The sequence below is a fragment of the Conger conger genome, chromosome 15 (assembly GCF_963514075.1).
Source record: "Conger conger chromosome 15, fConCon1.1, whole genome shotgun sequence".
NCBI lineage: Eukaryota > Metazoa > Chordata > Actinopteri > Anguilliformes > Congridae > Conger > Conger conger.
Genome location: NC_083774.1, coordinates 32,315,633 through 32,340,798, shown reverse-complemented (window position 1 = coordinate 32,340,798; position 25,166 = coordinate 32,315,633). Strand labels below are relative to the sequence as shown.

The window sequence follows — 25,166 nt, the reverse complement described above, 5'->3', positions numbered from 1 at the left end:
GTGCTTAATTCTAAGACAGTGTAAGAGAGAAGAGTATTGAAGAGTTTACACAGTTGCAGAGTTTGGGAATCGTTAATTAGCCCCAAGTAAAAAGTGAAGATTCGCACAGACTCAACGCAGTGGTTTCCAATTCAAAACATACCAAAGGGCAACAAGTAGATGAAAGATGCTTCTCTTAGCATTTAAGCAGCCAAAATGGTTTTCTAGTCATTCTTGTGCCAGTAAGTGTGTGTGCATGTATGTGTGCTACTAAGCAGATGTATGCGTGTGTGTGTGTGTGAGACAGTGAGAGAAGAAAATTAGTGTGCGCACAAGTGTGAATGCGTGTGAGTGAATGTGTGTGTGCACAACTGCGAATGTCTGTATGTGTGTGTGTTTGTGTGCCAGTAAGCAATGTTTTTCTGTAAGCAGAGAGTATGTGAGAGAGAGAGAAAAAAAAATGTGTGTGTGTGCACAAGTGTGTGTCTGTGTATGTGTATGTGTTTGTGTTTGTGTTTGTGTACATTCATCCATGAATGCACAGATCTGTGTGATATGCATACCAGCAGAATCCAAATACTGGCACAAAAGCATCTAAAACAAGCTTCGGAGTTCTCCATCGTACCAAACCTGCCTGAGCATTATTGAAACAAACAGAGCCCCAACACGTCTGAGCCCCAATCAGACTGAATTATGGTGGCGTTGGGCATGCATTCTGTGCTACTGAGGACATTCACCTTTACCATGGAGGCACAGAGAGAAATAACCACGTCGGGGGAGGGCAGGCTCATGGAGTCACGGCCCTGCTGGAGTGGGCTGGTTTAGCCGCAGGAAACATGGAGAACTGCGAGACGCCTCCTTCTCTGTGCGATCTGCTGTGTCTGTGAGACAGCCTCCTTCTCTGTGCGATGTGCTGTGTCTGTGAGACAGCCGCGCTCTCTGCAGCCACAGAGAATGGTGTGGACAGGGAGCCAAGCCCGGCTCTGGACTGGAAGGAAAGGGGCAGGGCAGTTACCACGGGGGCTGGGGAAGAGGGAGGGGGTGCACTACTGGCCCTGGGGAAGAGGGAGGGGGTGCACTACTGGCCCTGGGGAAGAGGGAGGGGGTGCACTACTGGCCCTGGGGAAGAGGGAGGGGGTGCACTACTGGCCCTGGGGAAGAGGGAGGGGGTGCACTACTGGCCCTGGGGAAGAGGGAGGGGGTGCACTACTGGCCCTGGGGAAGAGGGAGGGGGTGCACTACTGGCCCTAGGGAAGAGGGAGGGGGTGCACTACTGGCCCTGGGGAAGAGGGAGGGGGTGCACTACTGGCCCTGGGGAAGAGGGAGGGGGTGCTACTGGCCCTGGGGAAGAGGGTGGGGGTGCAACTGGCCCAGGGGAAGAGGGAGGGGGTGCACTACTGGCCCTGGGGAAGAGGGAGGGGGTGCACTACTAGCCCTGGGGAAGAGGGAGGGGGTGCACTACTAGCCCTGGGGAAGAGGGAGGGGGTGCACTACTGGCCCTGGGGAAGAGGGAGGGGGTGCACTACTAGCCCTGGGGAAGAGGGAGGGGGTGCACTACTAGCCCTGGGGAAGAGGGAGGGGGTGCACTACTGGCCCTGGGGAAGAGGGAGGGGGTGCACTACTAGCCCTGGGGAAGAGGGAGGGGGTGCACTACTGGCCCTGGGGAAGAGGGTGGGGGTGCACTACTGGTACTGGGAGCCCAGCTGGAAGTCCTTAGGTGGGAGTTTGAGGCCAAGAGAGTTTGTGCCCAGGGGGTCCACCATGTTCCTGTAGCGTTCCCCGCGGTGCTTCATCAGGAAGGGGCCCCAGTCAGGCTGCGGGGAGCACACCAGCTTCAGCCGCTGGGGAGACAGAGAAAATGTACGACTGTTTCCACATTTATCTTATAAAAATATTTTACCCACAATGCACTGCTGCCTCCACATTTCCAAATGTATTAACCATAATGCACTGCTATTTCCACATTTTAAAATATATTACCCAGAATGCACTGCGGCTCCCACATTTTCATACGTCTTACCCACAATGCACTGCTGCCTCCACATTCCCAATCGTATTAACAATAATGCACTGCTATTTACACATTTTTAAACATCCTACCCACAATGCACTGCTGTTCAATCACAAAATAACACTTGTACTTGTAAAAATAACAGGGCAAAATCTTTATAAACAGCCTGAATAACTCTTGGCAAACAATTAAATTCATGCAGTCTAAAGGATAAGCCCATTTTCCCCCCCATTGATTTGGTATTATGTTAGAGTGTACACTGTACTAGTACACTGTACTAGGATAATTAGCACCACTCATTGCGATATTCCTGTCAATCTCAAACCTCTTTGCACCTGAATAATACCGTACTGCCAAAGGTGTGAGACTGTAACGCTGAACTCTCACGGTATTAGTCACTGTTTTGAAATTGTTTAAATTGTACTTCCCTCTAGGGTCTTTCAGCACACTTGTCCCTGGTTATGGGTATGCACTTTGCACTTTGTTGTACGCCGCTCTGGATAAGAGCGTCTGCCAAATGCCATTAATGTAATGTAATGTAATGTTTTCTTTCTTTAAAGTAAAACATAATTATGTTAGGGGAATCTTGAGATCCGACATTAAGTTAAACTAAGAGGACATTCTTGAAAATATGCTGCCATGGTTTTGTCATCCAAGACACTCATACTACGTCAGGAAAATTGAAACGCATTGGGCCACTTAGCTTCATGGACACAGATTAAGCCTAGTCCTAGATTGAAATCAATTCTGGATGGAGGTTCACCATACAAGAATCTATTTAGGAATGAAGCTTAATCCGCGTCTGAGAAACCAGCCGAGGCTCTGGGGGATTTGATGGCCGTAGACTATGAAAGGCCGCCACAGCTAAAGATCAGCCGGGGGCATAAGCCTGCCCACCAGACTCAGAACAGCTCCAGATGCTGCTCGCCTGTTCTGTAATTCAGTAAGAGGTGTCCGGGCCTCTTTTCTCCCCAAGCGTCGCACACAAAGGCGTCTTTGTTTTTTTACCTGGCGGAAGGTGCCGGGGGCCAGGTGCATCTTGATGATGAACATGATGGGGATCCAGATGACTGAACAGATGACCATTAGCCAGCCCAGCACCATGGACCAGGTGGGGTAGGTGTAGTCTTCATAGGTCATCACCTTCCACTGGTACAGACTCAGGCCCAGGATAAACTGCAGCAAGACAGATGGGACGTCAACGCGACAGGGGTGCACTGCAAGGGCCAATCCATTACATTACATTACATTTACACTCCGTTTTGGGATTTCATGCCAACCGGTGCTAGTATCAAACCCTCAATAATGTGATTAGAAAAGTACGTTCTAATGCCCAGGTCACAATCACAAACAGTTATTGAAAGCAAAATAAGCAAAAAGAAAGTTCTAGAGCACTGAAACAGTCACTGGGCTCATTCCAATTGCAATTTTTCTCCACTCCTCTCCTTTCCTTGCTGCTGACCGGGAAATAGATTGAGGTCCTTCATCTTTAAGGACATACCAACCCCGTAAATGTTCCTTTTAGGTGATAGAAGTAGAAGTTAGGAACTCCCAATCTTTCCTTTGAGCAAGAAAACATTCTTTGCCAAAGTTTTTTTGGGGATCCACGTCTCCCCATCTGCCACACATCTGTCTGTAACTGACATGGCTTTGAAGTGTTAAAGGTTAAATTTAACCATCGATGACATTGTTTGCCAATGAGAACACTGTTTGCATAGTTCTTAAAAGGCCGGATAGCCACTCTGTCCACAAGTAGGTCATTTCACAGACATTCCGAAGACCTGAAGAGGCTTGAAACAGCAGTAATGCGGGTGTAGCACTTCAGAAATTGGCCATGCCTAATTTACCGAACCTACTGCCTGCAGGTTCCATTTTCATGTAATGTCCTGCCATTGCAGCCTTGAGCAGGTACTTCCCCTGAATTTCTTCAGTAAATATACAGCGGTATGAATGGATAATGCATAACAATATGTCAGTCTGAGTGGACTTGGACAGGGGCATCTACTAACCTTCTAAATAATGTAATAAAGCAATTTGTCACCCGTGGTTAACCACAACAATGACGGCCTATTTCCCAGCAAATAATGGATGTGACTGTTCCCAGCGGAATTAAATGTACTCCATACCTTTCCGTGAGCAAGCAATTTCATAAGCACCACTACTGCGGCACACACTGAGCAAACACAAGCTCAAATCAGGCGGAGACACAGAGCCACCGACCTAACTAGACCCATCGCAGGGATCATACCCAACACGGCTTGTCTGAAGACGATTGCGAGGTGACGGATGTCGTTCCCGCGAGAGCACGCGGGACGTACCGTGAGAATTGTCGGTGTCACGAAGGCCCAGCAAACACGCCAGAACCTATTGGGCTGGAATCCGATCATCATCTCGATGTCTTCACAGAATCTCTGTAATCCTGAGAACAACGGTCGAGGAATTACAGCAGGAACGGCACTTTGGAACAGCCGGCAGAATGCCAGCGTGACTCCATTAATAGATACAGCGACAAACAACAAACAAATTACCTAGTTCCACCTGAGCTGATGTTGGGAGAGGTAAACAGGGCTATGAAATTGTAAATGTCTCCCAGAGGGCTACAGCTTTAGCAGGAAGAAGGTTAGTGCAGCCCATATTTAAGTGTAAAAACCTATCTGACATTCCTGTCGGGGTAAAATGGTTCTCAAATATGATGAATACTTTCAACACGCTCATTAGGAATTGGAAAGCATCTGAGCTTCCCGAGCAGATACACAGAAATCTCAAGTAGATCTCAAGCTACGCTGACCAAGTGTTGGAGACATCTCGTGCTCAAAAAGGGTAGTGTTCCTTATTTTCACACAGGCTCCGTCAACAGTAGGCTACAGTGCAAAAACGTTTCAAAAGAATAACTTTGATGGCGACGGTTTACTTACCGTATATATAGGAGACTCCCACCAGTTCAAAAATAGCGATGATGACAAGGGAGTATGAGGCTGCAAACGTGTCCACCAGCTGGAGCATGTACATCCCACTCTGTTGCATCAGAAAACAACGTAAACCGTTACACAAATTTAGCAGGTAATCCAACTCCCGCAACATGTTTTCACCTCAACAACTGATCAAAACTTAATTATCCCACACAAAGTAACGTATCCAGAGCAACGTACAGTTAATTAGACTAAGCAGGAGACAATCCTCCCCTGGAGCAATGCAGGGTTAAGGGCCTTGCTCAAGGGCCCAACGGCTGTGCGGATCTTATTGTGGTTACACTGGGATTGCGAACCCCCAACCTTGCCTGTCCCAGTCACTTACCTTAACCGCTACACTACAGGCCGCCCCTATTCTCTCACACACTCACGACACATAAATGAATGCGTGGCTTATTAATATGAAGAGTGTCCAAATGTAAGGAAAGACACGGCCTGAGAGATGGCCTCACAGCAACAGCAAGCGACTGCTCAGTTGACTTCAACAGGGGGACAATAGATTTTAAAGAAAACTATTAAATCATTAGAGAAGAAGAATGAAAACTTGCACAGCTGGCCTCAAAGCACAGACTGGCGGACCCGTTGTGTCCAGGATGGCATGTGAGCCGAATTATTTTAACTGTTAGAAGCTAACATAACCAAAAGGGTTTGCCCTCTTCATTTTGATAGCCCTTCATTAGCACAACCTGCTTAAGACACCCAGTGGAACTAGGCGCACTCAGGATAACGGGCAAACGAAGGCGTCCAGTTAACACCAGACCAGCCCTCACACTCTCTCGCTAGCTGTTGGGCTCCTAGTCACACCTTTGCAGGGAAATGTGTGAGCACTAAAACGAGACCAGCTACCCCCAGACATCTGCCCCAAAGACATGGAAGGAGGAAGTTTCAGAGTAAATAAAAATTAATGGGAGTCAATGACAGATGGGGAAAGTCGAGCGTTGGTGTCAAACTCAAGTCCTGGAGTGACTCGGTGGTAGCAGGTATTTGTAGTTTTCAAGCATTCAGTAATATGACTCTGGTTCATGTGCCTTAGATGAGATATGGCTCTGCATTCTTAACTCTAAATCACAGCATAAAAATGCCGCTCAATATAGCTAGAAAAAAAAAGGAAAAGATAGCAAATCTTGTATGCTTAGAAAACTATTGAATGTAAGTTAATAGCTGTTTAGGGATTCCATAGTACTTAGTACTTAAATGTATTCAGTTCTTATTTTACACTATGTAAATGTTAGGTAAACCATGCTACTGATTGACTTTTTGTCTTGAATTTGATCTGGAGGAACTACAAGCCAGGTTGAGTAAAGGTTTCAAAAAAGGTGTACGTGGATTCTTCAGCCTGTCAACAAATGAACCGAATCAATGATAGTGAAATGCACTTGAGAACCAGCAGACAGTGTGGGTCAATTGCAGCATATGTAGAGGGAGTTCAATCCTCCAGGTGTAATCCCCCAGACCTCCACAATGCATTACCAGTGGAACAGATATTCAAATCTGTGAAATAGCGATTAGCCATTCCAGTCCTAATGCAGGTCAGTGGTTTAACCCCAGCTAGAGTAGGCACACTGCCCCCTGCTGCCAGGGGGTAGCACAACATTCTGCTCCCCGTGTATTATGTATTTGGGCAACGTTCAGGATCTGCGGTTTCTCACCTCCGTGATCATGGGGAAGCCCAGGACGAAGAAGCTGAGGCAGCACACGAGCGTGAAGACGGGCTTGTGTTTGCGCAGGTACTTGGGGAACTCGTCAGACACGGAAGTCACGATGGTTTCGATGGTGGCGAACTGGGGGAAGACGGGGGAAAGCGCGTCATTCGCCACCCGTAGCCGGGAGAAGCAATCGCGCAAAAAATACATATTTGCAGTTGTGCGGTAAAAAGGAGTCATTCTGGCTTGAGAGAAAGTGACGTTCGTTTTGCATTAAATCTTGTGGAGTTTTAACCCCGCCAGTGTAGTTATCTGTAATTTAGTTGCACATAGGAGCAAATGTACAATTAAAAAAATATCAGGGCTAAATGAGAGTTCAGCAAAGTGTAATCCGAATGTATCCAGAAATTTGCCGAAAACGTTTACCATTTAGAGTTCAGGTTTGCTTTCGATCACATACAGATTCATTATAACAGACATTTAAACCAGGCGTGCTGAAAATATTTGCACCCCACTGTATGTGTTACAAATGGAAAAGTTTTAACACAGACTGTTGAAAGCAACACAAAATGTGCTCTTACATAGGAGTTGAAATGACACTTTGTGTCATACCATATGTAGAATCATACCTACGGAATATTGCATTCGTGTTTGTTTAATAGAGAACACTTCATCATTCTGTGTTTTCTAAGCAAAATTTCTTGAATCTGCACTGTCTTTTCCTAAAGTATTTTATTTGTGTTATAATTATATAATATATATTAATATAACTTAGCTGCTTAACAATGCTACTATCTGGGGTGAAGCACCATTTTCAGCACCCAGAGCATGCATCCCATTATATGAGCTGAACAGTCACCATGGTATCCAGCCCCAGTGTCAGCAGCATGAGGAAGAAGATAATGGCCCAGAATGGGGAGAGGGGCAGTCTGGTCAGGGCTTCAGGGTACACCACAAAGGCAATGCCTGGGCCTGCAGTTCACACAGAGGAACAACGTTGTCACATGACTCACTGGAACAGCAATGCAGTGATATCACACTACTGGAACAGCAGTGCAGTGACATAACACTACTGGAACAGCAGTGCAGTGACATAACACTACTGGAACAACAGTGCAGTGACATCACACTACTGGAACAGCAGTACAGTGACATCACACTACTGGAACAGCAATGCAGTGATATCACACTACTGGAACAGCAGTGCAGTGACATAACACTACTGGAACAACAGTGCAGTGACATCACACTCCTGGAACAGCAGTGCAGTGACATAACACTACTGGAACCGCAGTGCAGTGACATCACACAACTGGAAGAGCAATGGCGTGACATCACACTACTGGAACCGTAGTGCAGTGACATTACACTACTAGAACAGCAATGCAGTGACATCACACTACTGTAACAGAATGCCGTGACATCACACTACTGTAACAGCAAAGCAGTGACATCACACTACTGTAACAGAGGGTGTTACAGTACCTTCAGCACAACACATGTCTGACTGAACAACACAGCCTAGATCACATCAGTTAGTCCTGACTGTTGATTTAAATATGAATCCACGTATTATTTTTTGTTTACAAAATCAGTCTTGCGACATTCGCAGATTGCAAAGAATGCAGAATAGCTTGGTGGCTAAAGACAAAAACTAGCACTATGGCACAGACAACCATTGAACAAATGAAGGCCGATGTCACTACCTACTCAATACGCTATTAAAATGACATTACTTATAGTATATCCCTTCTCTCACTACAGTTGTACAGGGACACGATCTTGCCACGCAGAACTTACACTTGGTGAGCACCTTATTAGGTACACCTGTACACAAGCTTGTTGATGCAAATATTTAATCAGCCAATCATGTGGAAGCAACTAAATGCATAAAAGCATGCAGATATAGTCAAGAGGTTCAGCTGTTTTTCAGAGCAAATGTCAGAATAGGGAAGAAATGTGACTTTGACCGTGGAATGATTATTGGTGTCAGACATTGTAGTTTGCATATCTCAGAAACTGCTGATCTCCTGGGACTTTGCACAACATGCACAACAGTCTCTAGAGTTGTGTCAGAAACACCATGTTAATGAGAGAGGTCTGAGGAGAAGGAACAGACTGGTTGAAGCTGGCAGGAAGGTGACAGTCAATCAAATAACCGCACATTGCAATAGTGGTATGCAGAAGAGCATCTCTGAACACACAACACGTCAAAAACCTCCAAGTGGATAGGCTACAGCAGTAGAGGCCAATAAGTCTAAAAAATAAGTCTAATAAATAACTGATAAAGTGCTCACTGAGTGTATACTTATTGCAATGTGTTCTGAGGATAGCATTAGATTTGATTGGTTCTATAAGGAAATCAAGAAAGCGAGGAGGTGGGATCATTCTCAATAGGAAGTGCGAGCGTGACCTCCCATTAAGATCTACGGTACCTTCAGTGAATAACCTTTTCCCTTTTTGTTACACAAAATTCCTCACTGAAATGAAAAGTAATGAACAAAATCATAGAACAAGAGAAATTATGATTTCCTTTCCCCAAACCCCCTTCTATATTTTTCAAAAAAGTGAGTGAAACAAAGAGAAAACAAAAGGAACTGATGAGCCTTGAATCCAGGTCTCCTACATCTGAGACCACCACACTAAATCTGCTGGTGGAAGCCACAGCTGCCATTGCAGTATACGAGGCTGTTGTATGTCGAATACGGTTTTTTGATTGGGTGCCTGATAGAACCAGTCACATCTAATGCTGCCAACACATTCCAATTAATAAAACCCCTAAGTACAAGTGGGGTAGACTGAAGAAATATAGACTCTGAAGTAGGAAAACAGTTTATCGGTGTGTGACATGTTGTTTCAACATAAATATTGATTTAGGGTTTAAAATTCGATGAAGGCGCTTTGCGAGGTCGGGTTGGGTCCTTCTTGACGTTGTAGCCGCGGCTTGCATGCGTAACACGAAGACGCGAGGGGCTAGACACGCGCAGTTCCCACAGGAATTCGGGTCAGGGCGAACGCATGGATGGCTTTACCCTCATCGGCCACCTTCTCGATGGGCACTTTCAGCTCGTGGGCCATGAAGCCGATGACGGAGAAGATGACGAAGCCCGCGAAGACGCTGGTGGCACTGTTGGTGCACGTGACTATGATGGTGTCCCTGCGGGGAGAGGAGACAGCAGGGCCTGGGGTGAGAGCAGAACCTCGCAGCCACCACCGGATCTGTGGTCCATCACGCCCCGTAATTACCTGCTGGGTGTCTACTGGGGAAATAACAGGTACTTATGAGGTCAAGATTTTCATTTCAGGGGTAAGTACCTACCTCTGCCTTATTCTGATAGTAATCCATAGAGTGGAGTGTACATAGGAACCAGAGCGGATTGGAGGGACCAGGCAATGAAGCCAAGAAAGGAACTGGAAACTTCTTATACTGTTTGGGAGCAACAGAGCTTGCTACCCATTGAATTGAATTGAATTGAATTGAGAAACCCCAGATGATTAAATTTTTCACGATCATAAATTTAATTATGTGCAGCACTCTGTGAAACAATGGTTGTTTTGGGAAAAACTGTATTTAAGTGTAAATATGTTGTAACAATTTGTAGACAATTTCACACTTTGCTCTTCATAAGAAACATTGTTAATTGACTTTCAAAATACCACAGGAAAGTTTTATTTTATCTTCAAAAGTCTGAAATACACACCAGAATTATTGGGACCCTTAACGAAAATGAAGAAAAAAGGCTGAATATAATAATCTATACATTATATTCAGACATATGGGAAAGTTACACTCACCAAGCACTTTAATAGGAATACTTGTACACCTACTTATTCATGTGATTATCTAATCAGCCAATAATGTGGCAGCAGTGCAATGCATAAAATCATGCAGATGTGGGTCAGGAGCTTCAGTTAATGTTCACATCAACCATCAGAATGGGGGAAAAATTTGATCTAAGTGACTTTGACCATGGAATGATTGTTGGTGGCAGACAGGGTGGTTTGAATATCTCAGAAACTGCTGATCTCCTGGGATTTTCATGTGCACTAGTCTCTAAGACTTTGCAAAGAATGGTGCAAAAAACAAAAAAAAATCCAGTGAGCAGCAGTTCTACAGACAGAAACGCTGACAGGAAGGTGACAGTAATGCAAATAATCACACATTACAACAGTGGTATGCAGAAGAACATCTCTGAACACACAACGCATCATAACTCCAAGTGGATAGGCTTCAGCAGTAGAAGTAAAAAAAATAAGTCTAATAAATACCTAATAAAGCGCTCGGTGAGTGTATATTACTTAAGTACCATTGCAGTGCACCGTATTTACAGTATATTGCAGTTTGTTTCAAAGGCACAGCTGCAGTATCAGGACAAGCCCTTGCCTACCTGTAGCAGTTATTGTGGAACTTGTTGTAGGAAGACAGAGTGATGAGTCCACCCCAGGCTGCAGACAGGGAGAAGAAAATTTGAGTAGCAGCATCCTTCCAAACCTAGCAACAAAACACAAGGTTAGAAGGTTACAGAGAGATAGAGCAAGGGTCAGCACGGCATGAGAAGCATGTCTCAGTAACATCACACTGAAACCATTTGTTAGATTAAATATGACATTTTGATACCCCTTAATTGCTACTGGTCGTGGAGGTCTAGAACACTGACTTTAATGCAGGCTAACCTTGTAAAAAGGTTAGAAATTATTTCAGTTACAAAAGATGTAAATACTAAATTATTTTAAGAAACCTGTAAGTGGATAGGTTAAAGCAGCAGAAGACTTAATAAATATAACAAACAAGTCTAATATATATGATAAAGTGCTCACTGAGTATATACAGACCCCTCCAAAAGTATTGGGACAGCAAGGCCAATTCCTTTTTTTGCAATACACTGAATACATTTGGGGTTGAGATAAAAAGATGAACATGGGACAAGAGTTCAGAATTTCAGAGTTTTTATTTCCTGGTATTTACGCCTAGATGTGTTAAACTACTTAGAACACCCTTTTTTTTGTGAGCTAAAGTATTGTAACAGAGTATTTATTTAAATGAAAGTAAATAACAATTCATATTTGGTAGCATATCCCTTGCATGCAATAACTGTCTCAAGCCTACGAACCATTGACATCACCAAACTGTTGCATTATTCTTTTGTGATGCTTTTCCAGGCTTGAAAGACATGCTGTTAAGGGTTAACGTCTGGTGAGTGACTCGGCCAGTCTAAAACCTTCCACTTTTTCTCCCTAATGAAGTCCTTTGTTGTGTTCGCAGTGTGTTTTGGGTCATTGTCTTGCCACATGATGAGGTTCCTCTCAATTAGAACAGTTTTGACGCATTTCTTGGTTGACATCTTTTAGTAGACTTCTGAATTCATCCTGCTGCTACCATCATGAGTTGCATCATCAATAAAGATTAGTGAGCCCACTCCAGAAGCAGCCATGGAAGCCCAAGCCATGACACTTCCTCCACTGTGCTTCACAGATGAGCTTGTATGTTTTGGATCATGAGCAGATCCCTTATTTCTCTGCACTTTGGCCTTTCCATCACTTTGGTAGAGGTCAATCTTGGCCTCATCACTCCATAAAACTTTGTTCCAGAACTTTTGTGGCTTATCTCTGTCCCTCTTTGCTAATTGTAATCTTGCCTTTCGATTCTTACTACTGATGAGTGGTTTATATCTTGTGGTGCAGCCTCTATATTGCTGCTCTCTAAGTCTTCTTCGAATGGTTGATTGAGATACCTTCACCTCTGCCCTGTGGAGATTGTTTGTGATGTCACTGACTGGTGCTTTAAGGTTTTCCTTCACAGCTCTCACAATGTTTCTGTCATCAACTGCTGTTGTTTTCCTTGGTTGACTTGTTTGATATCTGTTGCCCAGTGGTTTCTTTCTTTTTCAGGACATTCCAGGACATTGTTATATAAGCTATCTCCAATGCTTGTGCAATGGCTCTGATTAATTTGTCGTTTTCTAAGCTTCAAAATGGCTTGCTTTTTCTTCCAAAAACAGTTCTCTGGTCTTCATGTTTGTCTATCTTTTTGAACACAAATGCAGTCTTCACAGGCTAAACCCAAGGCTAAAACCAAGAGTAGATATTCAGAACTATTGTTTTCTATTGTTATCTAACCGGACACATCTGGACAACAAGAAACACCTGTCAGTCACGATACTTTTTCTCCCCTATAAAATTGGGTGGTCTGATACAAAAGGTGATATGTTCAAAGTTGTTTCACAAATCTAGATAAAAATACCAGGAAATAAAATCTGAGATTTGGATCTGACATCTCCTGTACATTTTTTAACCTCAAACTCAAGTGTCTTGCACTATTTCATACAGGTGTGTTCATATCGCTGCAGGCTGTTCCACTAGAGCAGGTTAAGTGCCGATTTTTAAACTGCTATTTTGAACACTTTGAGCTAGTTTGTTTTGTTTTGTTTTTAGTTTGTTAGTTTGTTTTATCGTGCTGTTAATCACTGAAACTGGTAGCCTACCTTGGGTAAGTGATTGTTTGATTGTTTTGATAGCACAGGTATTTGTCACTAGATTAGCTTTGATTTGGTATTCCTTTAAAGCAATTTAGCCAATATAGTAAATGGTAAATTGTTGGCATTTATATAGTGCCTTTATCCAAAGCACTGTACAACTGATGCTTCTCATTCACCCATTCGCTCAATAAATACCAACGAGGGGTAGCCTATTGGTGTGCTTAGAGCGTCGCACCGTCCTAGTTTGTTATGTTATGTTTCACCCCATCCCAGTCTGCTCTCACCCGCACAGAAGACGCCTGTGACTCGGGCCTCCACGATGCCGGAACCTCTCCAACCTCTGCTACCCCCCGCTGAACCTCTGTTAGGACTTTGAGGTCACAGGGGGGCTTTTTCCTCTCTCCTCAGCACACCTCCTCCTCCACCTCAGCCCTCCTTCGCTGCTGACGACTTTGCAGATTTTTTCAATGAGAAGGTCACAGACATCCGCAGATCCTTTGCAACCACCGCCCCCTCTCTGTGCCCTTCCCCCCTCTAGGCCCATCCCTTCCTTTTCCACTTTCTCTCAACTCCTGCTCTCCCACTGTCCAACAACCTGTGCCCTTGACCCTATCCCCTCTTCTCTCCTCCAGACAATCACACCTGACATCCTCCCATTTGTCACCTCCCTTGTGAACCCTCCCTGTCTTCTGGCTGTTTCCTATCATCCTCCAAGAGGGCCCACATCACCCCGCTGCTGAAAAAGCCCACCCTGGACCCCACTATACCCCCCCAGATACCTACCGCCAGCTATCTCTCCTTCCTTTTTTTAGCTAAAACAATAGAACGAGCTGCTTCTAATCAACTCTCTTCTTTCTTTTCCAAGAACAACCTGCTAGACCCCCATCAGTCTAGCTTCAGTCCTGGCCACTCGACAGAGACCACACTCCTCTCCGTCAGTGAATCACTCCATGCTGCACGAGCAGCCTCCCTCTCCTTAGTCCTGATTCTCCTAGACCTCTATACTGCCTTTGACACTGTGGATCACTCCATCCTCCTGTCATCCCTGTCAGCAACAGGGATCTGTTCACAGCCCTGGACTGGATTGAGTCTAATCTCTCTGGTCGCTCCTTCCAGGTTGCCTGGGCTAGAACAGTATTGACACCTCAGCCCCTTGCCACAGGAGTTCCCCAGGGCTCAGTCCTTGGCCCGCTTCTTTTCTCCCTTTACACAAGATCCCTTGGCCCTGTTATTTCTGCTCACGGTCTGTCCTATCACTGCTATGCTGATGATACCCAACTCTTTTTGTCAGATTTGAGCTGGATGGACAACCACCATCTAAAGCTCAACCCAGGTAAGACTGAAATGATTTTAGAATCCAGAATGCAGCAGCTCGTCTGGTCTTAAAACTTTCCAGACTCTCATGTCACCCCCCTGCGCACTTCCCTCCACTGGCTGCCTGTCATGGCTCGCATCAAATTCAAAACATTGGTGCTAGCCTTCCAAGCAGTTAAAGGGTCTTCCCCAGCTTATCTACAAAAAATCATCAGACCCTACACCCCTGCCAGACCTCTTCGTTCAGCCTCCACAGGCCGCTTGGCACCTCCCCCTCTCCGAACCTCCACAGCACGCTCAAGACTACTGTCTGTTCTGGCTCCACGGTGGTGGAACGAACTCCCCGTTGAGGTCAGAACTGTAGAATCTCTCCCCACCTTCAAGCGCAAGGTGAAGACACACCTCTTCAAGCTGCACCTCTCCCCGTCCCTACCTACCTTCCTGTAAACCTTAACTGTTCTTGTCTTTACTTGTGTTATTACATTAGGATGATACCTTTGCTACCTTTGTTTGGCTAGGTAAGCTGTTTATTCATATCTTTGCGTGGTGCGGTATTAATAAAAAATAATAATAATAAATACAAAATTCAGATAATCAAATAGGCCCTAGTCCTTATCTTTGTCTTTCAGTGCACTTATCCCTGGTTATGGTATGCACTATTCACTTCGCTGTACATCACTCTGGATAAAAGCGTCTGCCAAATTACATTAATGAAATAATGTCATGTCTTGAGTTTATAGCGAAAACAAAGGAATTGACCTTGCTGTTCCAAGCGTGAGACAGAGAGAGCCTGAGACAGAGAGAGCGTGAGACAGAGAGAGCATGAGACAGAGAGTGTGAGACAGAGAGCGTGAGACAGAGAGAGTGTGAGACAGAGTGAGTGTAAGACAGAGAGAGCGTGAGACAGAGAGAGTGTGAGACAGAGAGAGTGTGAAACAGAGAGAGTGTGAGACAGAGAGAGCGTGAGACAGAGAGAGTGTGAGGCAGAGAGAGTGTGAGACAGAGAGTGTGAGACAGAGAGCGTGAGACAGAGAGCGTGAGACAGAGAGAGCATGAGACAGAGAGAGTGTGAGACAGAGAGAGTGTGAGACAGAGACAAAGGCATGAGGGTTGGCCTCCCTGATTGAAGACACAACAGAAAATATGCTGCATACAAACACATGGCCAAACATGCACTCAGTCACCACTTTATTAGGTATTTTTTTAGTCAGCTGCTGTAGTCTATCCACTTCAAGGTTTGATGTGTTGTGTGATCAGAAATGCTCTTCTGTATACCACTGTTGTAATGTGTGGTTATTTGCGTTACTGTCACCTTCCTGTCAGCTGTGACCAGTCTGGCCATTCTCCTCTGACCCCTCTCATTAACAAGGCTAATTTTTGCCTTCAGAACTGGAGATGTTTTTTTCTACACCATTCTCTTTCAACTCTGAGATACTCAAACTGGTGTTCAGGTCTACATAATAAAGTGGTCACTGAGTGTATATTCCCCAGCAGCCTTCACGTGTTTACCCTAATCTTCTCGTTAGGGGGGAAATAGCATACCTTAGCATCGTTGAGTTTCTCCCATTTGGGCGTTATGAAGTAGAGGATTCCAGACCCAGCGCCGGGTAGAGTGACGCCCCTTATCAGCAGAATAACCAGCACCACGTAGGGAAAGGTGGCCGTGAAATACACCACCTGCACAAGCGCGTGGGAAGAGCCACGAGGTCACCGGCAGAATTTTCGCCCACAGGCGCATACAATTGGAATTTAACAAGACGCACTTTACAATTATACAAATTGTATTTATTATACAAAATCACGAACTGCTCGTCATGCGTTAATTCATTATTTCGAGAGATAATTGAGAATTTTGTATTCCGCTTCGAATTTCAGGCCTTGTAATGGACAGAACGGATTAATCTATAATCTTGGGCTGAAGTTACATCGCATGTCCACTAGAGTGGGGCCTTGCATAACATTTCAGGGAATGTATGAAGCTGTGACTGTGGTTTGAGGTCGCTATAAAAGGCAGTGCAGGACAGTCGTCGAATAATTGTATAATTATTTGGACTGTCTTACTTTCCCAGACGACTTGATTCCTTTAGCCAGTGATGCGTACACAATGACCCAAGCCAAGAACAAGCAGAGTGCCAGTGGCCACCGGATGTCCCCTGGGTATTCGATACCTTTAGAAATGTGCAGCACATTGTACCTGCCGAGAGAAAGATATTACGTCATTAACCCTTTCAAGCGTACATTTAAAATTACAAGTGCGTTCTACAATTCCATTGCCTTCAATTACCAGCAGTAACTGCGTTACATCAGCACTAGAATGCTTAGTTAAGAAAATTCAAAGCATATTTGTGATCTCACACCTTAAAGGGTTAAATCCATGATTGTGAATACCACAGAATGCAAAGATTCATGAATGAAAAGAGTCTCTGTGCCAGATTAATTCATATTCATTCATATGTGGGGCAGCCTATAGCCAAGTGACCAAGGTTGACTGGGCCTCAACTCCACATTGCTCCAGGGGAGATAGGCTGTAATCAACAGTAAGTCGCTTTTCATAAAAGCATCAGCTTTTACCTGTAATGTAATAATTACCACATAGGTTTGCAGCCTTGTGTCACTGCATAGCAACAGTGTCTTCGTGTCAAAGTATAAAGTATGCTTTACTTTAAAATGTCGTTCAGTCCACTCTTAAAGCAACACGCAAACATACAATATGAAAATATAAAGCAATATGTCCTCTGCATTGTTAAAAAAAAAAAAAATTAAACCTGGTATCTCACTTATTCAGAGTTCTGTACCAAAGAAACAGCTGTTATTTCCTGAAACGTTGTTTATTAGGTGGTTGAAGATGATGCTGTGTATGTGTGTGTGTGTGTGTGTGTGTGTGTGTGTGTGTGTTCAAAGTTTACGCTTACTTGAAATACTCTTCGCTGGGACTGACATAAGTCTTATTCTCTGTGGTGAAGTTCGTTAGCTTGCTCAGATTGCCCAGGGCATTGGCCGACAGACAGAAGGTACTGTTCCTTATCGAGGTGTTGTTCCTCTCGCGCAGTAGGCAGGTATCTGTACCAAAGAAGAAGAGCAGCCGTAAGCACAGCTGGTCTCTCAAAACAAAAGCACCTCACAGAGTTGAACGGGTCTGCACAAGAAGAGGTTACTCTGAGAAAAGAGCACAGCCAAGTCATAAGAATTTCCTGGGGGATAGATTATGTGGGTACATTATTATTTCCTGGTGCATTAACCATTGCATCAGATCATCCGAAGTAGATTACGTAAAAGTTGTTAAACATTCCTGTAGAAAGTCTTTATCGTGACCCATCCTTTGTAATTCACTCTATTGCCACCAGAGGTCGCATATTACGACAGTGTAGCAATATTTATACAGTAAATATGTCGAGCAAGCATTTTAAAGTAGGTTATACTGTAACAGACCAAAATTGCGATACGATTTCCAAACGATAAATACAATTATGTATTTAAAAGTCAGAAAGTGTACATCAGTTCTTAAATAATATGAAAGGGTTACGCGTTTTTAAAATTAAATAGATATACACCGCGCGTAAATACACGCGCGCGCAGGCTTCGTCCTTCAGGATAAATGTTTGCAAGCAATGCAAATGCAAGTCTGCGAAATATTCCTCTCAATTCTTCCAAAATTTACCAAGAAATAAAAACAAAAAATAAAATTCAAAACGACTTTCCAATGCAAATAATTACGCAATAAAAAGACAGAGAAAAAAATGCATAATTGTGTTAATTTATTGTAGAATAATATAAGAATACCATGAAAACTGCACTTCTTTAATGTGAGAATAGCCCACTGCGGCATCCCATTTCAGTGAGCGCACGGAAAGCCGCATTGCGCACTGCTGAAGTTTCCCCACAACGACGCTTGTGATCAGTGACCTTACCTAACAAAAGCATGTCTTTGTCTTTACAGTCCGCGGTGTTCCATGAGTTCCTACAGTTAGCCCATGGGAGTGAGCCCTTCAACGAAGCGAACAGGTAGTACAGTGTCCAGCACATAATAATATTATAGTATATGGCTATCAAGACAGATATAATCAACATGGCAATCCCGCAACCTAAAAAACGAAATATATGAATTACTCTTATGCAGGAAAAAATGTTTTTTTTTGTTGTTTTTTTTTGTTGTTTTTTTAATCAATCATATCTGAATGAAAATAGTTTTTTCTTTTTTTCAAATTCACATAATGTGGTTGTTTTTCATTCAAAATACCAAAACTCTGTACACAAATCATAACCACAACGTAGTTTACCTTGAAGGGATGGAATCGCTTTCCAAACAGATACAGGTCCCTGGCTGGCGAACTGACCCAGAGAAACTTCCAATAAAAATATTGGGATTCCAGCAAGGCACAGCATTATCAGGTACGGTATCAAAAAAGCACCTGAATAGAAAAAGAACAGAAATAAACACAAACTTATTTATCATAATTCACCCTATAGGTCATGTAATACAGAATATAAAATGACAGTTAAAGGCCAATAATACTGTCGTTTTGTGCAATTAAAAAGTAAAAGTAACCGCTAATAATTCATATGTTCCTATGGCGTCCAATGGCGGTATTGTGGAAGGGAACCTGGTCAACATGATCCTGAAATGCTGCTTCTGGTGTCCCCCATTATAATACAAGCAACGTACAGTATGTATTCTGAAATCCACAGCCTATTACCTGGTACCTGATAGTGAAAGTGAAACCTCTATAATATGAACGATAATAATGCTAGTAACAGCAAAGTAAACATTTATTAATAATATGAAAACAAGCTGCGAAAGTAAAGTTATTACTTACAGTAAAAGATTCGATAATAATAACAATCACCATCATCATATTCATAATCACAATAATAATACTAATAATAATAAGAATAAGAATAAGAATAAGAACAAGAATAATGTAATGATGTAATAATAATAAGAAAAATAAGACAAACAACCCCAGATCACTTTGGAAATAAAGCCACATTTGAATTTGAGAAATATAATCAAAAGTAGCCTACACCACACAACACACAGCGGCACAAATATCAATGACACGTCGCCAGATAACAGTATACAAATTCTGCCGTGCACTCGTTTGTTGGGGACGTACGCATTAGACAAACCACAATATAACTGGAAAAAAAAAAACATGCTTATGTATCTATGGGAAAGTTGCAGAATGTGGTCGTTTTTCATAATATTTAACTAGACGAGTTATTTGACATCAAATGAAATAATTACAGATATTTTGTTTCTATAAAGTAATACAACCCATGCGCACATAGTAGACCTATGCACAGATTCATAGGCTACTTCAATGGCTTAAGTTTGTCGCAGTATGGTTCTGATAATGGACTCAAGACTGGGGGCTATATTTCAAAACGGTGAGGAACTGGACTGAACGAGTGAGCAGGGAATTTCTCCGCTCATCAAAAACGTATATTTGCTTTATTTTAAATAGCTTTTGAAAGTAATATTCATTCTGATAGGGACCTCTTGAGATACAGTATTATGTATTAAAAAGTGTAGGTTTATTGTATTCTTACCTCCTCCATTTTGGAAGGCTAAATACGGAAATCTCCACACATTACCCAAACCGACTGCATAGCCAACCATAGATAGAATGAAATCCAGTTTATTCGACCAATTTCCCCTGGCTTTGTTTTCATCTCCTCCGTCGTCATCGTCGTCATCCTGAGGGAAATCAGGTATTTAAAACATGTGATTCTTCTGTTGCCATTTGCCTTTACGAACCACACAACACAATCTTTGTCATTGTTTGGTTGTTTGTTTTTTTAATAAAGACATCATTGTTTTTTTCGCGTACGAAATTGTGATAGTATCGCAATAACCACACAAATATCCCGGTGCCGGCTTCTGTGCGCATGGGAAGTTTTTCTCGTGGTCTTAATTGCATTTAAGAGACGTGACTGGGTCCATGTGCTTATTGCATACCAAAGAGGACAAAGATGCGCCTTTCTGTGCACAACAATAAGCGCAAGCGAATTCGCCTCTTAGTCGAAATGTCCCCGAGGGATTGAACAATAGCCAAAATCCGCATCATTATGTAACACATTAGTCTGCAGTGCCACCAGAAGCTGTAACCAATCCCAAGAGAGCGCGGCGTTTGATCCAGGGGCTACCTGGATGGAAGGCGATACAGCACAGCAAAAACATGCTACGGTACCATAGAGTATTCTGAACAATAACAGTTGTCGTTGTTCGTGAAAAAGTCATATAAATCACCGTTGCCTCTGCAGTTTTCTTTTTTAATGGTGGAAACTTTAGAGTGAGCGACTCGGTTAAGGGTCCCTAATGGTTTCAGAGTGGTCCTGAAATTGCGCAAGAGAAAAGCGAAACGTTTGCTTTGTTATCATCTTGTACAACTGCATTCACCATCCGAATTTAATAGGAAACAATTAGAGGGAATGGATGCGTTGTTGCAAGGGTATTGTTAAATTGTTCAACGACGATCCTCACGATGGCCATTCAAAAATTTCGAGATCTTAGAATTATACGGTTCTAACTGAGATTTTGACAAAAATGAGTTAGTGTCATAAATGTACAATATCAAAATCCTGTGAAATTGCATAGAGTATTTTTAGTGTGTCTGCCTATGATGATCTATGAAGAACTGCCCTGCAGTTTTGCTGTGCTAGGATGTGAAAGCTTTTAATCTCAATATCTCAAAACTACTCAAAACGTAGATAGAACCTTATGATTCTAGGGTTTCGAACTACAGAAATGACTGGAGTCTGTTACTGAACTTAAAACACCACAGCTTTTCAATGTCATGACACCCGTGTCTGTACATAACGCATTTTTACTGTTATTTAAAGGAATACTCGAGCCAGAACAAAAGGGGAGAGCTTTGGGATTTTAATAACACCGCAGCTTTGTTCATGGTTCTGAATGTGACATGTGAGTTTAGGCTGACGGGCCATTTTTCCTGCGCTGAAGCGTTCATCATGGAGCACTTACCCCGGTAGCGGTGACAGACAGAACAGAAGTGTTGCCATCTGTCCCGAGTAAGACAGTGGTTTGACTCAGGGAACCCCAATTGCTCGTGGCGTTGTTTTGCTCCGCTGTGCTTTTGACAGCGCTTTGATTAGGTAACGCACCCGGGACATGGGAAGACATCAGCGCGCCAGGAACAGCTGTAGAACCATCCGTTTTGGGTGGCGCGGCTCCGCCGGAATCCTTACGGAGCGCAGAATCAACCGGAACTGGCGCGGGAGCCGCGTTTTTAAAAGTCCCGTACGCCTTTTCGCTGTCAGCCTCCCTCTGCTTGTTTTCTGCCGGACAAAAAGTTTTCCTCTCGTCGGTCGCCTGCGACTGATACGCAGTCTGTGAGTCAGGAGGTAGGGTTTGGACATGGCCGGATTTGTTTGCTGTAACTCCACCAGTACCTTCGGGTTGGGGTAGGGAATCAAATCTGGCAGGGCTATTGACTGGCTGCTTGGTCAAATCTCTCTGATCGCACAAATCCTACGAAATTAAAATGGATAGTTACACCAAGGAGACACCGGAGCCAAACATCTAAACACCACACCAAAAGAGACAGATCGCAAGGAAAATATTTCGCAGCCCTCAAAATCTAAATACATTCAATGCAAAATACATGTATTAAAAATCAACGAGATCAACCATTCAAATGAATGTTAGGCTACGTTTTCATAACTACTATAAGGTGGGAATGGCTCAAGTTAGCTTTAAAATATGCCTTAACATTTATTCTGCAGGCATGTACAAAACCATATCGGAACCAGATTACAGCCTCTGTATGTATTACTCTATTCACGCAATCGTTTTATATCCGTTAAAAACGCATTTCCCATTTTTTCTTGGCTTTCAGCTCACGATCGGTCGGCGTTGTTCTCGCTTTTACCATTATAGAAAGATTCTTTAATTTTACGCCCCATTTACCCGCTGTCATTCAGCCCAGCACATCCTGAGATTTTATAGGGAAAAGGCGAGTTGCGCTCCGCGCCACCGCGGTCTCCCCGGCAGGCATTCGTACGAGCTTCAATGCGATAAGCACATTAAAGCAAAACAAAAAAAAAAACATCCACACTAGGGAGAGGATTTTAATCTAAAACCGTCATGTTGCAATAAAAACAATGGAATGGATATTATAAAGATAAATAAATGTTTTTTTATACGTACATGATTTGCTAACCAAACTGTGTCTATGAATAGCCTACATGTAATAATTCGTAAAATAACATTAAAAAATAAATAGGCTACAAACAGAATTTTAAAAATGGTAGTTTGCTGGAATTAAAAAGAATGGGCTACAGCTTACATATGTAGGCTATTCGAGAAAAACGATTAGTACGTAAAATAAAATAAGAACAACTGTACTGTAGAGTCTGAGTTACATAATTGAACAAAGTTTCCCTGAGGGAGGCCGTTGGCTCACTTACGAGCAAAACTATGCAGACACCGCATTCAGCACCATGGATAGAGCTTAGAATGGGGAAAAGACACAATTAATTAATTTTAAGTATACATAAATGCACTATCATCAAACTGAATGTAGGATAACAGCAATTATCAAGCGACTAATACTTGTTAAAAAAATTAAGGGGGCAATATACTCACCATATCCGCAGCGGCAACAGATATGTCCACGGAAGAAGACAGCAGTAAAGACAATATAGAATGAATTTAGCTGCGGCAAGTGCAATGCTTTCTATACCTCCGTGGGAAAGATTTGGTTTGCGTCAGTGCACAGCGAGGTGCCCTTCGCCTGACATTTTCTTGATAATAAGAGTTTGATAAATCATTAGCTTCGGATTCAGATTTTTAAAGGGACAACAAGCGCAAGCGCCGGCTAGCTGTCACTCATCGTCCAGGAGCGTGCGTGTTCGGACTGACTCATTTGCAGCTGGTTAATAAACTGGTCCCGAAGGAACTGACGAAAGTCCTCGCAGTTCACTGGAAATATTTAGCAAGTAGGCAACAGCACAGGCTGTGTATTTTTACATCTTATCGGTAGTTTTAAAGGCAAAAGGTTCTCTGCATTCCAAAGCGTTAGACCAAATATTAACCTTTACCTTTATATAGGCGTATACATCCTTTAATCAATACATTTATTTCTGAAAGTATTTGAAGTAAATGAGCTCACAGCCAAAATCCTGAAGCACGCCTTCACGTCAGTTGAACGCGCAAGTCAGCATTTTTCGCCTTACTCTTTTTTTCTGTATTTATTTTTATTAACGTTCTGCAATATCACGTTCATATAAATTAATTACACCAACTACAGTTTTATTAATTATTAATTAAATATTATAGCTTACACTATTTAGCAATAAATGCATGCATTAGTAATTAAATAGATGTACGCTCTGTGCGTTGTTGGGACAGGAGTTGATCAAAACTAGACAAACATTTTTTAAAGAAACATGTTCAAAGGCTTCCTCTAGGAATAGAAGAGGCAACTCATGTATAACATATAGGCTACGTAAGCCATAAAGGCGTGACTTTCTATATTTAGCAGTAGACACTTAGGCCTAGCTATAAAACAAAGTGTATCGCCAGAGGCTGCATTCAATTCAACTGTATTGAAATTGCTGTTGGTTGCTTCTCTCAAACTTTATTTGTAGAGTATGCTACTCATTTCCCTAATAAATATAGTCGACGTTTCCGCGAACTATAGGATATAACCTAACTATGTTCGCGTGTAGTGTTGTGTATGCTTTTATGTTCGTTATTTAACCGGCACAGTTATTTCGTTAAGGGGTGGCTTTGCCTTGAGAACTAGCATACTTTAGGTCTATTGCAACCCACAGATAATCGTTTGAAATGCACAATAACGGGGTCTGCAATATATCTGCGCGAGGCACAGATAAGACTTTCCGCCCTGTATTAGCCTCTCCAGTCTTAATTACTATGTCAACGAAGAATAAATGTAATTGATTTCTGCTCTCATCTGCAGCCTCTCTAGCGGTAGCCACAGTCGGGGAGTGAAAAACGGCGGTGGAGATCTCCGATTAAGTATTTTTATAGTCCACGCACGTTTATGACAAACAGCAGGAAACAGACTAAATAGACTAACATTAAGTGCGCGTGTATGTATAAGTATTTTTTAGAGCGAATATACAATGGGAGAAGCGAATGAATTAGGGGAGATCTGGGTCCGTTGCGACACGGGGTCCATTGTTACGCGATGTTTTCACCCGATCAGAAACAAACTAGCCGGCTGTAAATCACAGACCAATTTCATGTGAATTTCGTTCTGCGTTCAACAAACGTCATATTTGAGAAGGTACTTGTTTGAAGGTACTAGCATGAACCCTGCAAATCATGGCAGACTAGGCGCGGTAGATTGTTCCACATAAAGGGGGTAAGTTGTTACAAGTTACATATGCTTGACATACAGATGCGATCAACCAAAAACACACATACAAACTAAAACTATATAGATGGTGTGCGTACCAGTTAGAAAAATCGCACTGGTTTTTAGCATTTCCTTTTTGCATTTTACTCAGTGCTGACGGAGATCCAGCATGACTGGATGACAAACCGAGGTGCTCCTGTGAACTCAACTAATGTGAATTCGTATTAACGGAATGGAATGGGGAAACAAGTACCTGAATATATACAATTAATTATGTATTCATTTCCCAAACTTTTAATTTTATTTTTAAACTACTGTAACAACTGACCTCGCCCGTGGTAACAAATGGTCCATAGTAAATGGTTGGCTTTTATATAGCGCCTTTATCCAAAGCGTTGTACAATGGATGCTTCTCATTCACCCATTCA

General features: G+C 42.9%; 1 protein-coding gene across 1 annotated transcript; it reads right to left on the bottom strand.

Moving 5' to 3' along the window:
* Positions 1-1,661: 1,661 nt before the first annotated feature.
* Positions 1,662-22,410, bottom strand: slc6a5 (solute carrier family 6 member 5). Its single transcript, XM_061221263.1, has 17 exons — positions 22,378-22,410; positions 21,563-21,743; positions 21,378-21,481; positions 19,943-20,090; positions 18,670-18,801; positions 18,301-18,474; positions 17,305-17,452; positions 16,454-16,586; positions 15,935-16,069; positions 10,991-11,094; positions 9,635-9,759; positions 7,462-7,574; positions 6,609-6,740; positions 4,906-5,005; positions 4,309-4,409; positions 2,999-3,166; positions 1,662-1,820 (listed from the first exon to the last, which is right to left on the bottom strand). The coding sequence occupies exons 1-17, from the start codon at positions 22,408-22,410 to the stop codon at positions 1,662-1,664; spliced, it is 2,190 nt and encodes a 729-aa protein (XP_061077247.1).
* Between the last annotated feature and the right edge of the window lie 2,756 nt (positions 22,411-25,166).

Excerpts from the sequence above, each read along its gene's own strand:
- slc6a5 (XM_061221263.1), bottom strand. The coding sequence starts at position 22,410 with ATGCCTGCCGGGGAGACCGCGGTGGCGCGGAGC. Across the intron at positions 11,095-15,934 it reads AGAAACTCAACGATGCTAAG|GTTTGGAAGGATGCTGCTAC; the intron begins GTATGCTATTTC and ends TTTTGTTGCTAG. Across the intron at positions 1,821-2,998 it reads CCCCCGGCACCTTCCGCCAG|CGGCTGAAGCTGGTGTGCTC; the intron begins GTAAAAAAACAA and ends CTGTCTCCCCAG.